Source organism: Sus scrofa, chromosome 4 (assembly GCF_054392235.1).
Source record: "Sus scrofa isolate SSC_HxYL_T2T_F1_AM1 chromosome 4, Sscrofa_HxYL_maternal_Yorkshire_Landrace_v2.0, whole genome shotgun sequence".
NCBI classification, from domain to species: Eukaryota; Metazoa; Chordata; class Mammalia; order Artiodactyla; family Suidae; genus Sus; species Sus scrofa.
The window spans coordinates 110,212,248-110,227,076 of NC_139386.1; the positions used below are offsets into that span (position 1 = coordinate 110,212,248).

General features: G+C 51.9%; 1 protein-coding gene across 9 annotated transcripts in view; it reads right to left on the reverse strand.

Annotated features, from left to right (window-relative positions):
* VANGL1 (VANGL planar cell polarity protein 1) overlaps positions 1–14,268 on the reverse strand; it is a 54,969-nt gene extending 40,701 nt beyond the window's left edge. For 7 of the 9 annotated variants that reach the window (XR_014844389.1, XR_014844390.1, XR_014844387.1 and 4 more), the window contains exons 1-2: positions 14,142–14,268; positions 4,050–4,253 (exon numbers count right to left, since the gene is read on the reverse strand). Coding sequence is in view for 4 of the 9 variants with exons in the window: in XM_001929540.6 (XP_001929575.1) it covers positions 4,050–4,120 (71 nt within the window). In the remaining 5 variants the exon portion in view is untranslated. Of the gene's footprint in view, positions 1–390; positions 480–4,049; positions 4,254–13,182; positions 13,937–14,141 lie in introns of those variants that run through there. The other 2 variants (XM_013997257.3, XM_085023489.1) reach the window with 2 other exon arrangements.
* Between the last annotated feature and the right edge of the window lie 561 nt (positions 14,269–14,829).

A 14,829-nucleotide genomic window follows, 5' to 3' on the forward strand; every position in this document is an offset into this window, starting at 1 on the left:
CTGAGCTGCATCTGCGACCTATACCATAGCTAATGGCAACACCAGGTCCTTAACCCACTAAGTGGGGCCAGGGATCAAACCCACATCCTCATGGATACCAGTTGGATTCATGTCTGCTGTGCTACCATGGGAACTCCCTGTGTTCCAGTTTTATCATCTGTTGCATGGGGGTCCCGCTTTCTACCGTTCAAGGGGAGTTAACGAGCGAGGGTCCTAACAGGCACTCCAAACTGGTCGTGAACAGTACTCTCAGCTGCTCTACTGAACGTGGGGAATGAGTACTCCAAGCCCAAAGGGTAGGCGAGGCTGGCTGGAGTCGGCACCATCTTCCCAGCAAGTTAACCGGATCCCCTCTGGAGACCACAGGTATCACAAAACCAGACCGCTAACCTCTTTGTTAGAAAAGAGTCACCTGTCCGCTGCTTGGAAGCCAGCCAGTCCTCCGAAGATGATCTTGGTGTCATCAGACATATCAAGTTTGCTGTGCTTCGTTATTCCTTTCTGAAAGTTCCACTAAAATTACAAAGAGCAAGCTCCCTCTCCTTCCCGATTCAGCCATTCGAAGTCCCCACAAAGCCCTGAGCGGAGTCGCTTTCACAGGGACACTCCCGGGGGATGCAGTACCCTCTGCGGAGTCCAGGGCACACCTGGGAGTGCCACTATTTTTTTTTTTTTTTTTTTCTTTTTTGGCCACTCCAAGGCATATGGAGTTCCCAGGCCAGGGATCAGATTTGAGCTGTGACCCACACTGCAGCTGCAGCAATGCCAGATCCTTTAACCCACTGTGCCGGGCCAGGAATTGAACCTGTGTCCTGGCACTGCAGAGACCCTGCTGATCCCATTGTGTCACAGCAGGAACTCCTAGGAGAGCTACTTTTACTTCTCAATACTCTATGCCCCACCAAAGGACTCCTAGCAGCTGCTATCTACGGATTACAACCTCTGCCCCACAGTCACTGTGCCCTGAGGGCCATCTGTCCGGGAAGCCACCTCTGTGACTGTTGTTTTTTTTCTAGGGACACCATGGAATGCACCCCCCTAAATCTCGAATGGTCATCTAGCACCCAAAGCTTTTCTGAGTAGGCGTTCACCCCGGATTAAATGATTCAAGTCTCGGCTTATATTACTATTAGCCAAGTACTTCCCACGGGGGTTCGAGAAGGCCCTCAGAGTTCTGCATGCTGTTTTAATTGAAAGTTAGTCTCTTAGAGTTACCACAAGGGCACTGCGGTATCCATTTCTGGGGGCCCCAAGGGGCCCGAGGAAGCAGCAGAGCAGCAATGACAGTCAGGATATGAGGCAGATAAAAGAGGCCTCGGACGGTTCCTCCTCCAGATACTGCAAGGCACCCCCTGTACTCACCTCCCAGCCCCAAGAGAACCCCGAATCCCCACTCCCTTCACTGCCGTGTGGGACAAGGGAGCTTGGCTCACTGACAAGGGAATTGTTTTTCTTCAGTTAAGTTCAAAGATTGGATATTTCAAAACAGCTGTTTCTGGTATTTTCGAACGAATCTGATGTGTTTACCCACTGATTGAAATTGGTGCTTAAATTTTTCTCACCAAGCGTTCCTGCCTTTCTCAGGATCTGGGCCATTTGAGACCTCACTTGGCAGCTCTCCTTCTGTCTCCCATGCTGGCTAGAAAGGCTTGCTGGGCTCCAGCACAAACTCATTTACCTCTTTTCCCCAAATGGTTGATTATAAGAGCAGCACGTGAAACGGAGAAAATAATGAAAGTTAAAAAAACACACCTAGGAGTTCCCATCGTGGCGCAGTGGTTTACGAATCCGACTAGGAACCACGAGGTTGCGGGTTCGATCCCTGGCCTTGCTCAGTGGGTTGAGGATCTGGCGTTGCCGTGAGCTGTGGTGTAGGTTGCAGACGCGGCTCGGATCCTGTGTTGCAGTGGCTCTGGCGTATGCTGGTGACTACAGCTCCGATTGGACCCCTAGCCTGGGAACCTCCATATGCTGTGGGAGCGGCCCTGGAAAAGGCGAAAAGACAAACAAAAAATCAAAAAAATAAATAAATAAATAAAAATAAAAATAAAATAAATAAATAATAAAAAAACACACCTATAATCCCAACAATTCTACACCTAGAGACAAGCGTGGTCCATACGTTACCATTCATCGTATCCCAAGAATACGGAATTGTTATAATGCATGAAGTTTGGCATCTTGTTTTAACATGGCCTCATCTATATTTTCTCATGTCAGTAGATCATCTTTGAAAATCTTTTTCTTTTTTTGTCCTTTTCTCCTTTTAGGGCTGCATCCATGGCATATGGAGGGTCCCAGGCTAGGGGTTGAACCGGGGCTACAGCTGCCGGCCTACACCACAGCCACAGCAACACTAGATCCAAGCCACGTCTTCGACCTACACCACGGCTCATGGCACCACCGGATCCTTAATCCACTGAGCAAGGGCCAGGGATCGAACCCAAAACCTTGTGGTTCCTAGTCGGATTCGTTTCCCCTGCGCCACGATGGGAACTCCCATCTTTGAAAATCTTTCACACTCTTTTCTCACACTCCTATTTTGAGTCACAGAATATCCACGTGTAAAAGGTTGAACAAGTACAGAGAGATGGAGTATAAGTAAAAGTTCCCATCAGCCACCTTCCTGTGCAGGACCCTTCCCTGTAGATGACCCTCCTGGCAGCTTGGACACTCCTTCCAGACCCCTCTCCGTGTGTGCACATCCACACAGGCTGGCCCACCAATAAGTCGACCAGCTATCCACATCGGACTGCTGTTTTAGAAAACAAACTCCTGCCCTGCACTTAGCTGCTCGTATAGGGAACCGCTCGGTCAGGAAACACCACGACAATCACCACTCCCAGCCCAGCCCTCGGAGGGCTGTGACCACGGGGGTCCTTTGGGCGGTGGCCCAGAGGGGCCTTTCCATGTGGTGCTGAAATGCCAAGGCCATTAATAGCATGAATAGAGCCACGGGTCGGTGACCTCCTGTGTGCCATATGAAACGCTGCAGGCGCACAATCTCGCGTAATCCTCTCGACAGTGCCGCTCTACCCACTTTACAGATGAGGGGTCCAAGTAAGAGGCAGCACTGCAGTTTTGCCACGTGCGCTCTTCACCAGCGCAGCGCGGCCTCTTCACTGGTTCATTTCCTCGTTTCTCTCCTCAGGCTCTGCAGGTCGGCAAGACGGGGGTTGGGGGGGCGATGAACTCCAGTGCAGACCTGCTCATTCTGCCCGGAGGAGGGGCCACTAGGCCCCCATCACCCAGGTCTCAGAGTTTCCAAATCCCAGGCGTGCTGACTTGGAAGACTTGTCAGAGAGAAAGAAGGCTCCAGGCCAATCCTGCCACCTCGGCTGCCACTTCGGCTGCCACCTTGGCCTATAAGCCTCACCCAGCGAAGGCAAAAAGGACAATGAGTCAGCAGCTTTGAGTGAGAAGCAACAAATTAACGCTTTTTAAAAAACTTTCATGGAGTTCCCATCATGGCTCAGTGGTTAACGAATCCAACTAGGAACCATGAGGTTGCAGGTTCGATCCCTGGCCTCGTTCAGTGGGTTAAGGATCCAGCGTTACCATGAGCTGTGGCTCAGATCCTGCGTTGCTGTGGTTCTGGTGTAGGCCCGTGGCCACAGCTCCAATTCGACCCCTAGCCTGGGAACCTCCATGTGCCAAGGAAGCGGCCCTAGAAATGGCAAAAAGACAAAAAGAAACAAAAATAAAAACCTTTCATTTCCATTCTTGGTAAAGCTTTGGGAGAACTGTCATTTAGGAGAAGTACTTAGGAATGAAAACCACTTCCACTGAAGGGAGAAACTTTAATTTAAAATCAATTGTGAGAAATTAAGGTCATCAACTGTAATGGGGGCTATAAAATATAAATGGAGGGTGTAGTTCCTCCCAGCACATGTTAAATGCTCTTTAAGCTCAGCTTCTCACGCACCCATGGCCTGAACCTCCTGCGTCAACAGCCCTACAGTGGGACTGGCTGAAAGTGAGTCTAGGAAGCCTGACCAACCTGCACGTTTCCCCCCAAGGAAAGGCAGAACAAGCAACAGCTTACATACCCTTGTCTGTGAGATTTTTTGGAATGACTTGAATAGTAAGAATATCCAGAATACGTGGATTCGGTATCCATAGCAATGGAGAGCTTGCTCGTGCAGAAGGAGCAGGTACCGTTTCTCCTTAGAGGTAGAGAATTTCACCTACTGGACTCCTAAAACCTCAAAGCGCCTGGGAATCAAGGAGCCACTCTTCGACAGGAACAAATTCTGGGAAAAGGGGGGGAAAAAAAAGATATCAACCTTCAAAGCCAAGCTCAAGGGGCTGGAAGATAGATGACAGCAGCAAACTCCTCTCTGGGGTCTCTACTGCGGAACAGGTGAGCGAGGGTGAGACTCCGTAACTGCTCCACTCCTGCAGCAACAAGCTTGCCCAGCGGGCTGGGAGGGGACAGGTGGGGGCCAGGCGAGCCAAACCCCACAGCAGCAGCGGGAAACCGGAAGTGGGAGAGACCTGGCCCTGGGCCGTTTCCGGACACAGCCTGGCCTGCCTGGCATCCCAGCCCTAGACACAGTGCCCAGCCCCCACGGCCCGCCAGTGTGCTGATTACAAAACAATACCCAGGGAAGCAGCAGCTTTTAAGGGATTTATTCATAGTTTCCAAAAGCCAGTGTGGCGGGGGTGGGGGGGGTGGGGGGGTTGTTCTCAATCTCTTTCATCCAAAAATCCAAACTCTTGAGAATTTATTTTAGGGAACTAATTTCTTTTCTTTTCTTTTTTTTTTGGGGGGGGGGCTGCACCCAAGGCAAATGGAGGTTCCCAGGCTAGGGGTCGAATGGGAGCTTTAGCTGCCGGTCACAGCCGAAGCCACAGTCACACCTGATCCAAGCCATGTCTGCGACCTACACCATAGCTCACAGCAATGCCAGATCCTTAACCCACTGAGCAAGGCCAGGAATCGAACCCACATCCTCATGGATACTCGTCGGATCCGTTTCCCACTGCGTCACAACGGGAACTCCACTAATTTCTTTTTTTAAAGAACTACTATTATTGACATGCTGTCTATAACAGTGAAAAGCTAGAAACAATCTCAACGCCCCCCCCCAACAGAAGAATAAGTGAGGAAAATATGATTCAGCCACCCAGAAAGATATTATAGAGCTGTTTAAAGTAATTGTGAAGAATGTTTGTATGATCGAATGATAAATTGAAATAGCCGGCTACAGCTTGGGAGATAGACGCTGAAGTCTACACTGCAGTTACAATCACATCGAATCACTTATGCGAGGACAAGGCTAAGGGACATCAGAAAATGAAAGCAGGGGATTTATTGGTTGCAGGCTCCTGGGTCTTTTCCCACATTTTTCATTACCTCTTGCTATGCAATAAAAAATAAATTGGAAACATTTCCAAGTACATTCCTGAGCCCCCCGCCCCATGCTAAACCTTTATTTCTAGAAAAAGGAGTTCTGTCTCCCCCTGCACCCGTCACCTCAGCACTGGTCTCCGCCCCACAGGGCTCCTCCTTCCGGGAGTCCCAGGAAGCTGACACTGCAAACAGAGCCAGTGAGAGGAGTGTGAAGGGAAAAAACAAAACAAAACAAAAAAACAAAGAAACTGCAAGGGCCATACTTCTAGCCCTGCTGGGAGGCGGCCAGGGCTCCTCAGCAAAGACCTGCCCGTCTGGAGGGAACCTTCTGGAACCACCACGGGCTAATATGGCCCCAGCCTCAATACCACCTGGGCTGCGTCTGCCCTTGTCATTCAGTCACCCAGGCAAGGCTTCCTCCTGCGATGTCCTGAGGCACCACTGCTTTTCTGCTCTCCTGCGTGAGCCCAAGGCCAGCAGTGGGGAGACCTGGGGTCCAGGCAGGGCCCCTCACCGTCTAGTACACACCGGGAGAAGCCACCTCCCTTCTCACGCCTCGGTTTCCTTATTTGTGCAATGGGGATAAATCCACCAGCCAGCCACCCCACAGGGTTGATCTGAAGCCATAGGCTGATACAGACCAGGGGCCTGGTTCCGATCCCAGGCTTTACTCCCTTCCTAGCTGTGTGATCTGAGTGGAATTATTAAACCTCTCTGAACCTGCATCACAAATAACAGGGCTGCTGTGAGAAGCAAGCTATAGCGGTGACTGATCCGAGTACCCGCTCGCAAGCACCGGAGAAGGGGCAGTTGTGGTTGTCAGGACCCGACCCCAACCCAGAGGCTCTCCCTCTCTCAGGCAGAGAAAGGCTCCGAAAGCAGCAGGGCAGCATGGGGCCACATTCGCCTGCAGCCAGAGAACGCCAGGCCCGCACCCCAGTCCAGCCCAGGGCTTACTAACCAGCTAGCTGTGTCCCCCTCGGGGCCTCAGGTCTCCTCATCCATAGACTGGAAATAAGGCAGCCTGTTTCGTGGGGTGACTGTAGAGTCGATGTGGGGGGAAAAGAAACACTGTGGGCATTTTAAAAAGACGTTAGTTTTGCTCTTGGACCTACCCCCACTTTTCTAGAAGACCTCAAGAACCGGCTCATCTGTTTTTCTCCCCACTCTGCCTCTCAGCCTGTTCACATGCAACTTCGGGGAGCTTTCAGCACCTAAGACGCTCGCTGGCCTTCTGCTCGCGCTGTGCTGCTTGTCATCTGCTTCATACCTGGCAGACGACCACCTCGGGAAGTGAGCCCAGGTCTCCAGGCCTGGCCTGAAGGAGCCCCTTTCCCTGAAGGTCTTTCACCCAGCTCTCTGCTGACCCGCGGGTTCCCACACCGGCTGCCTGACCCAGAAGCCTGACTGGCCCTTCCACCTCGGGAACTGGGCGTCCACGACATTGGCACTTTTGGTCTGCCCTCCGACCCCCCAACCTCTTGATTTTTCCTTTCAGTCCCGGCTTCTAGCTATTTCTGGCAAAATGCTGCTGGGGTGTCTCAGAGGCAGGCGGCCCCGCCCTGCAATCTGAGCTGAACCGATGAGCTGAACCCACGCAGGCTTCCTGGCTGGGACTCCGGGGGGGCCTGATGCTGATCTGCGCTCACCTCCCTGCCCCCACCCCCTCCTGTAAGGCCACCGAAAGGACCTTTTCCTGGGGTGGTTGTAAGCATTAAAGGCCACTTCCAAAATAAACTCCTTCCTAAAAGCAAGCGGCTGGCCCGTGACAACCCAAGTGTCATTCCCCTTCCCCTTTCGCAAGAGGTCCTCATTAAAACCTCCAGCCGGCCATGAAGGCAACTCCAGGCATGTCCCTCAGAGGAAATCACGGGCTCCCGAGTCCTCTTTGGGGAAAGGCTTTACCACGCTACCAGCTGCCCTTGTCTGGGTTTCCTCACTCTTCCTGCTCAGACACACCAAGGGGTGGCCTGTGTAGGCTGCCAGGCCCTCCTTCCGTCACCCCAATCCTCCATCCTTGACAGTCCCCTGAAGCTGCTCTAAGTTAGCCAGAAGCTGCTCTGAGCCCCATCCAGGGTTCCCATCCTTGGCCTCCTTCCCCCCCAGACTTCTCATCCCCTGTGTTTATTCCACCACCTCCACGTTTAATGAGCAGCTCTGAGAGGCCCGCAAGGCAGGGCCAGGGGCACAGCAGGGACAGCAACACACAGCACACAGCGGCCCACAGAGGTCGCTGCTGCCCTCGTCCTCCCATCTGCCAAGTGGTGCTCTTTATGCTACTCCTCCCACACGCCTTCCCTCTCCCTCAACTTATCCCTTAAGACTCAAAACCTGCCCTTTTCCTCTTTTTTTTTGCATTTTAGGGCCGCACCGGAGCCATACGTAAGTTTCCAAGATAGGCGCTGAATCGGAGCTGCAGCTGCCAGCCCAGACTACAGCCACAGCAACTCGGGATCTGCTGCAACGGTGACCTACACCACAGCTCACGGCCACGCCGGCTCCTTAACCCGCTGAGCGAGGCTAGGGATCGAACCTGCATCCTTGTGGATACTAGTTGGGGTCATAACCTGCTGAGCCACAATGGGAACTCCAAAATCTGCCCATTCTTCTCCATCTATGGGGTGACTGTGGGAAAAGCCACTTGGAGACATGGGCTCTTGGCCACCTCCCCGAAGGACACACTGGACATAAGAGGTAACCAACAAACACTGAAAAAATAAAGCCCCGATGCGCCTTTCATACTCAGAGGCCTCTGGTCCCACTTGGGATTATCGTCACCCCTGCGATGCTGTCCTTTTCAATTTCCTCCATCGGGGCCACACACTCATCCCACCGACCCTATAGAGTCAGTCCTGCACCATCTTCGCAGCTCCCTCTCCTCTTTATCCCATACGTTCTACTGTCACAAAGTGTCCCCTGTCCCCTGGAATCCACCCCTCACTCTCCCAGTTCCCAGCCACCCCCTGCTTCCTCCAGGCTCCGTGGACACAGGGCTAAACTCTCACAAAGCCTGCAGCTTTCTGCACAGAATCCAGTCTCTACAGAGCACGGGCTCCTCCTTCTCATCATGCTGTTTCTATTGGAGCTCTCAGTTCTCATCCAAGATCTGAGTGAGGATGGAGCAGCAGCAACTGGAGGCACAGTGACAAAATGCAGGGCGACCTCATTGCAGAAGCCAGTGTAAGAGCTTCCATATAGTTAACAGAAACACACACACACACATTCTGAAGCTTATCACAGCAGTAATATATTTACAAGTTGTTCCCTTGTATGCACAAGGAATTAGCAGAACTCAGATAAGGTCAGAGGATGTCTTATCAGGAAGATAATAAAGTAATGAAAAGGAATCAGGTTCCCCGGGTAGTAAACTCCTCCTGCGGCTGCACTGGCCTGAATTGGATAGTCCCATAAAGGTGTAAATATAGGTCCTGGAATCTGGAAGTGTCCCTGTATCACACTGACCCCTGACCTGACCCAGACTGGCCTGGCTCTGGCAGGGGGGAGTGACCTTTCTCTTTCTCTCTCTTCTTTCTTTTTTTTTTTTTTTTGCTTTTTAGGGCCACACCCACGGCATATGGAGGTTCCCAGGCTAGGGGTCAAATCGGAGCTATAGCCACCAACCTACACCACAGCCACAGCAATGCGGGATCCGAGCCACGTCTGTGACCTATACCACAGCTCATGGCAACGCCAGATCCTTAACCCACTGAGCAAGGCCTCGAACCTGCAACCTCATGGATACATTTCAGATTCATTTCCACTGAGCCACGACGGGAACTCCCTGGAGTGACCTTTCAAGTCAAGAAGTGGGGGTCACTCCCCCACTTTTTAAAAACCCGTCCGTGGTGTTCCCCTGAGCTCTGAATAACACACAAATCCTTCGCCTGTTCCGCCAGGCCTGCCCGCCTCTCAGCTCCTTCCCTTCTCCAGCCCCAGGTCCTCTAAGGCGCCAGGCTCCCCGCAGCCTCAGGGTACCCGCTGCTGACTCTTCATCTGGCCCATTTCTGCCCAATTCCTACTCGTCCTTCTCCACTTACACACGGCTTCTTTCAAGAGGCCTTTCCTGATCCTTTGGTCTCAAGTGGCCCCTGCCCGGCTCCCTGGCCCCTGCCCGGCTCCCTGCACTTGTCAATATCCCAGTTTCCACTTACATCTGGGTCTGTGTGGTTACTGACTGACTGACTCCCATCTAGACAGAAAGCTCAAGGGCAGGGGCCTCTCGTTGCTGTCCCTCCAGCTCCTAGGGCATAACAGGCCCTCAGGAAGTGTGTGCTGAATGAAGGGAGGGTTTCGGCGGCAGAGCTCAGGACGCGGGGGCCATAGAGTCACGTGGAAGAACACTTAGCGACTGTCTATTTTTATTTCTTTTTAAATTTTTTTGCCTTTGAGGGCCACACATGCAGCACATGGAGGTTCCCAGGCTAGGGGTCAAATCAGAGCTGTAGCTGCAGGCCCACACCACAGCCACAGCAATGCCAGATGCGAGCCATGTCTGAGACCTACATTACAGCTCACGGCAACGCTGGATCCTTAACCTACTGAGCGACGCCAGGGATTGAACCTGCGTCCTCACAGATACTAGTCAGATTTGTTTCCGCTGAGCCATGACGGGAACTCCCCAGGAGGGACAAGGTTGAGAGAGGTTCACAGGGCACTTGTGCACCTTCAATCTGGAATTCCTCCGCAAAAATATCAAGAGAATTTCCTTTGCTGCCCTTTATTAGGAGCAAAGCGGGGATCAGTGGCCTTGAAAAGACTCTTCCCCTAAAGTCCACTTCGCTCACATAAAACATACCTGACTCCCACCTAAAAGGAAAACGGTGTTCAGAAAATCATGAGGGAAATAATATGTTAAGGTAATGACAGTGGCAAACATAAGCTGACCTTCTCGGAAGAGGAAATTATAAAAACATCAACAGCTCTGCCTAGAGCTATTAAGCAATTAAGTGAACTCTGATTTGGATGGTAGAAAGATGCCTTGCGAGGGATACAGAGACATTCTGAGTTTAAAGAGCCACTCCCCTCCATAGCTGTATCTCCAAAGGAAAGAAGTTTCCAGTGCAATTTTATTTACAAATATTGTATATGTAACTTTGAATATTTGATTTTTAGCATACAAGGGTGATTCTCAAGGGTTTATTTCCTGTAGTATTTTTATTGTTTTGAAGCTAACCTTTTTCTCCAGGGACCCATTTTTAATTACATGGCACTCAAGGAGAAACCAACAATTTAATTTTGTTTAGAGTCAACTTATCTTCAGAGAAGCAATGAACACAGGTTCTGAAGTCAGACTGTCACTCTTCAAATTCTGGCTCTGCCACTTATCAGCTGTGTGACCTCAGATCAAATTACTTCACCTTTCTGTGCCTGTTTCCCTAACAACAGAATTATATTTTACTTACCCTACAGGCTCACAGTGGGTTAAATGAGAGCATTCACAACCCTTCAGACTAGTGCCTAGCAAAGGATAAGGACTCACGACTGGTAGGCACTGTCATGACTCAATAAAGTCGAATCCCTTCAGACAGAAGACCACCTTTGCAAGGCACAGGACTTGGGTATCATTTTCATTGCACTCATGTACATTTTTTTTGGTCTATGCGCATCAACTTTTAAAGAATACCATTAGCCACCGCTATCTGGTTTATTGATTTCCAGGCTGTTTCTGGCAGGCCTTCTTTTACGGCTCCCAGGTTGGATGTGAATATCAGAGAAAACTGTGTGTGTTTTATGGGGTTTATGTGGAGGGCAGGGAGACACAGTCGTGCTGAACTTGTAGTCTATGGACCATATACATCCATCCAGGTCACTGACGGGGGTGGGGGGGATCAGAGGCATTGTGGCATTTGCAGCAAACCATTCTTCCATTACAACAGGGCTCTTATAAATGAGTGATTCTGGGTCACTATTCGCAAAGAAAGACAATGGCAACCTCACTTTACCTGTCTTGCCAATGATTTCAACTCACCTTCTCAGCATAACGACTCTTGGCTCCAGTTATTAATTATCTCTGAAGCACCCCCGGCAGCTAGGTATAGATTTCTAAAGCACTGTTAATGGTTAATGTATCTGGAGTTCTTACGAGGTACACCCATTTTCAAGTGACCCCCGTGTCCCCTGCCAGAATTTTAAGCTTCAGAAAAACAGATTTCACAAGTACTACCTCCTCTGCAAATCCCCTGGTGCCGGGTCCAATGACTGCTATCTGATAAGTGGGATTTGAAAGGACACTGATGGAGACAGACCCCAGCAGAACACCCATGTACCTTTTCATCGAGCTTCAGGTGAGACAAAAGCCACAACTAGACACGTGGTCCAGCCCCGCATCCACCTAATCCTGTCAGGTCCACCTTCTGGCAAACGGCATGGAGCACGATGCAAAAATCTCAGGCCTATACGCGGCTAGTCCCCTAACCAGCTAGTTGGCTTTACAGAGAGAGAAGGGCGATGATTATCTTCAGGCTCAGTTAATAAGTGCTTCCTATGTGTTAGGAAATGTTTAAAGTCATTTGCCTGTAATATCCCACTTAATCTTCAGAACAAGCCTCATAAGGGAAAAAAGGCATTAATTTCATGTTACGGTTAAAAAAAACAAAACAAAACAAAACAAAAAAAAAAACCATGGTCACACACCTGGGAAGTGCTGGAGCCAGGCTTTGAACTGAGTCTAATTCACAACCTGTGCTCTGAACTATGGAAAATATAGAGCGATGTAGCAATTACCAGAATTGTTTATTTACAGAGAGGAGGGCAGGCAACAATCATAAACTGCCCCAAACCACATATCACCCACAGTGAATTCTGCAATTTCCACGCCTACTCACAGGTTCAATGTCCCAAACATTGTGGGGAGTCCAGGAGAAAAGAAAGGAATCTGAAATAGTTCTGGTTCCTAAGGAGCTCTCAGCCCAAAAGGGGAAACTGCCTATTAAAGTACAACTGAGAAGCGCCCATGCCACCCAAATTCTGCTGAGGTCTGGGGTAACAAACGGGGCCTGTGTTTGGGTGTGTTGGGGGATGGAGGGGAGGGTGCCCTCCTCACTCAACACATGTTTATTCTCCAGGGGACCAGGCTGCCATGGCATTACTGCTTGGTCCAGAAACTCTCCTTCATGGTTTCATTCTTTTGCTCAAATACTCAGGACAATAAAAATGTACTGCCTGGCAAGCAGTCCTTGCAAAGACACCCTTCTCAAAATTCTCCCCTTTTACTTACAAATTAAGTTGCAACCAAGTCACAGGGCCAACACAGTAACAGTGGAAACTTTCACAGGAGCTGTCTCACAAATTGTATGGGGAGACACCAAAGCCTGGGAATGCTACATGCTCCTAGATAGGTGAAGAGTGTTATTTCTTTGAACTGTAGAATAAACAGTTTCCTCCCACAAATCAAAGCCCCAACTATATCACATTGATTTAATTCAACTCTAAAAACTCTAATTAGTGGTTACATAAAATGACTAATTACATCGCCCTGGATTCAGACAGTTTCTGCCATCTCACTTAAAGAGCTGTGTAATCAAACAACCCACCCACTTGCAAGGAGAATGCTAATTAGCATTGTTGATTGGTGACACAAAAGTTATAGTATTTTTCCAGCAACCTTGTAAAACTTATAAACACATCAGTGAAAATGCCAGATTCTTTCAGCTTGCTAGCTTTTGGAATAAGCGTCTAAAAATACATGCGTTTCCAACCACAGCCCCCCAAAAGGGGTTTAACAAAATGCATGTGCCAGCTACACAATCATCATAATAAAGAGCTCTAACATCTCTTAAGAAGCAGCTAAAGGAGCTCCCAACCCCTTCGAGGGGTGGGCATTATACCTGGGTTGAAGATGTGAAAATCGAGCCACAGATTTCTCGGCTCCAACTCTCACCAGCTCATCCCCCGGCAGCCAGGCCGCGGCTCCGCCCCGCTCCTGCCTCCACCACCAACGCGTTTAAATTTTAATAAAGCTTCACACTTCTCTGGGTGCGCTAGCTTGGGGCGGTTCAAAGACTGCAGGAGGAAATGAGATCCTGCTCCCGGCGAAGGCTGCCCCGGTGCGGTGAGATTGCCTCCAACCGGGACTTCTCGGGCAGAGACTTGCCGGGCGCCTTCTGCTCCACCCCGGCGTTTTTTGAAAGTAAACTACCTGCCTGTTGCGCTCTCCGAAGTGCAACCGGACTCGCCTCCCCCCGGCCTCCAGGGTCGGCTCGATTCTCTAAGCGAGGTGGGAACAGAGGCCAGCTCTGTGCCGGTTTCTGGCCCGGGGCCGGGCGGTTCCTGGGTCTATAACCCCGCGGCGAAGTGGGAACCACGGAGTATGCCCGGCTCCCGGGGAGCGCAGAGCCGCCCGGCCCCCACCCTGCACGGCCGACCCCGCCGCCCCGGTGCCTCCAGAAACCCTCGACCACTCCCTGCCCGGCGGGACGCGCACCCGAAGTGCAGCCAGCGGAGAAGGGGGCGTCCGAGGCGTGGGGAGGGAATGCCGGGACTGAGGAAGTGGGGTGTGCGGGGAGCGCGGCGCCGGGACAGGAGGGGCACACCTCGCGGGGAGGAGAGAGGAGTGGCGTCCCGGGAAGCACGGCTCCGGGTGCGGTTCCTGGGAGGGGAGGCGGCTCCTGGCCAGAGGCGGGAGGAGGGCGGTGAACTAGGGTCTGAGTCCGGGGTGGGGCTGCGGGAGGAGGGCGCAGGAGCTCGCGGGGTCCGGGATCCGGGATCCGGATGCGGGCGTCTCCCCGCCGGAGGTCCGCACCCTGCCCTCGCCGCCCAGTCGCGCCCGGCCCCCGGCGGGACTCACCTCCGCGCTGGCCGTGCAGGCTCCGCGGCCCGCGGTCTCGGCTCGCAGCGGCCCCGGCTCTGCGGCCTGCGCTGGGCTCCTGTAGAGGCAGAGCCCCGCCGCCGCCGCCGCTGCACTGCTGCTTTCCGCTTCCTGTCCCGGCGCCGCCCCGCAGCCCCAGCCCAGCCCTGCGAGCCCGGCGCGGCCGCGAGCCAAGAGCAGCGAGCGCGGCCGGCCCCGCCGCGGGCCCAGCCCACCTGCAGCCGAGGGCGGGGCCTGCCCGGCGACTCCCCACCCCCAAGACGCACTGCGCCCCTAAACACACACACGCACACACACTCAGTCACTCACATATCACAAACACAGCGATCCACTCCCCCAACCCAGCACTCCAACATACTTGTACCCTCGAGTTCACACACGCATGCACACACACACACACAGAATCATGCACAAAATTCAAGCCCGTTTGCCCTCACTGGAGCCCAAACGCACATATTTGTACAGCCCAGGGTCTAACCACACCCCCCAACACACACATACACATATACACTCAAATACACATATTCCAAAGACTGGCCCACAAATATCCAGACATACCCACACCTCAACCGGCTTAAACTCACGTGCAGCCCAGGATATGACCCCATAAATAACTATACACACTCCAGACCCTATAGCCCCCCCCCCCCCGCATCCAAGCCTCTCC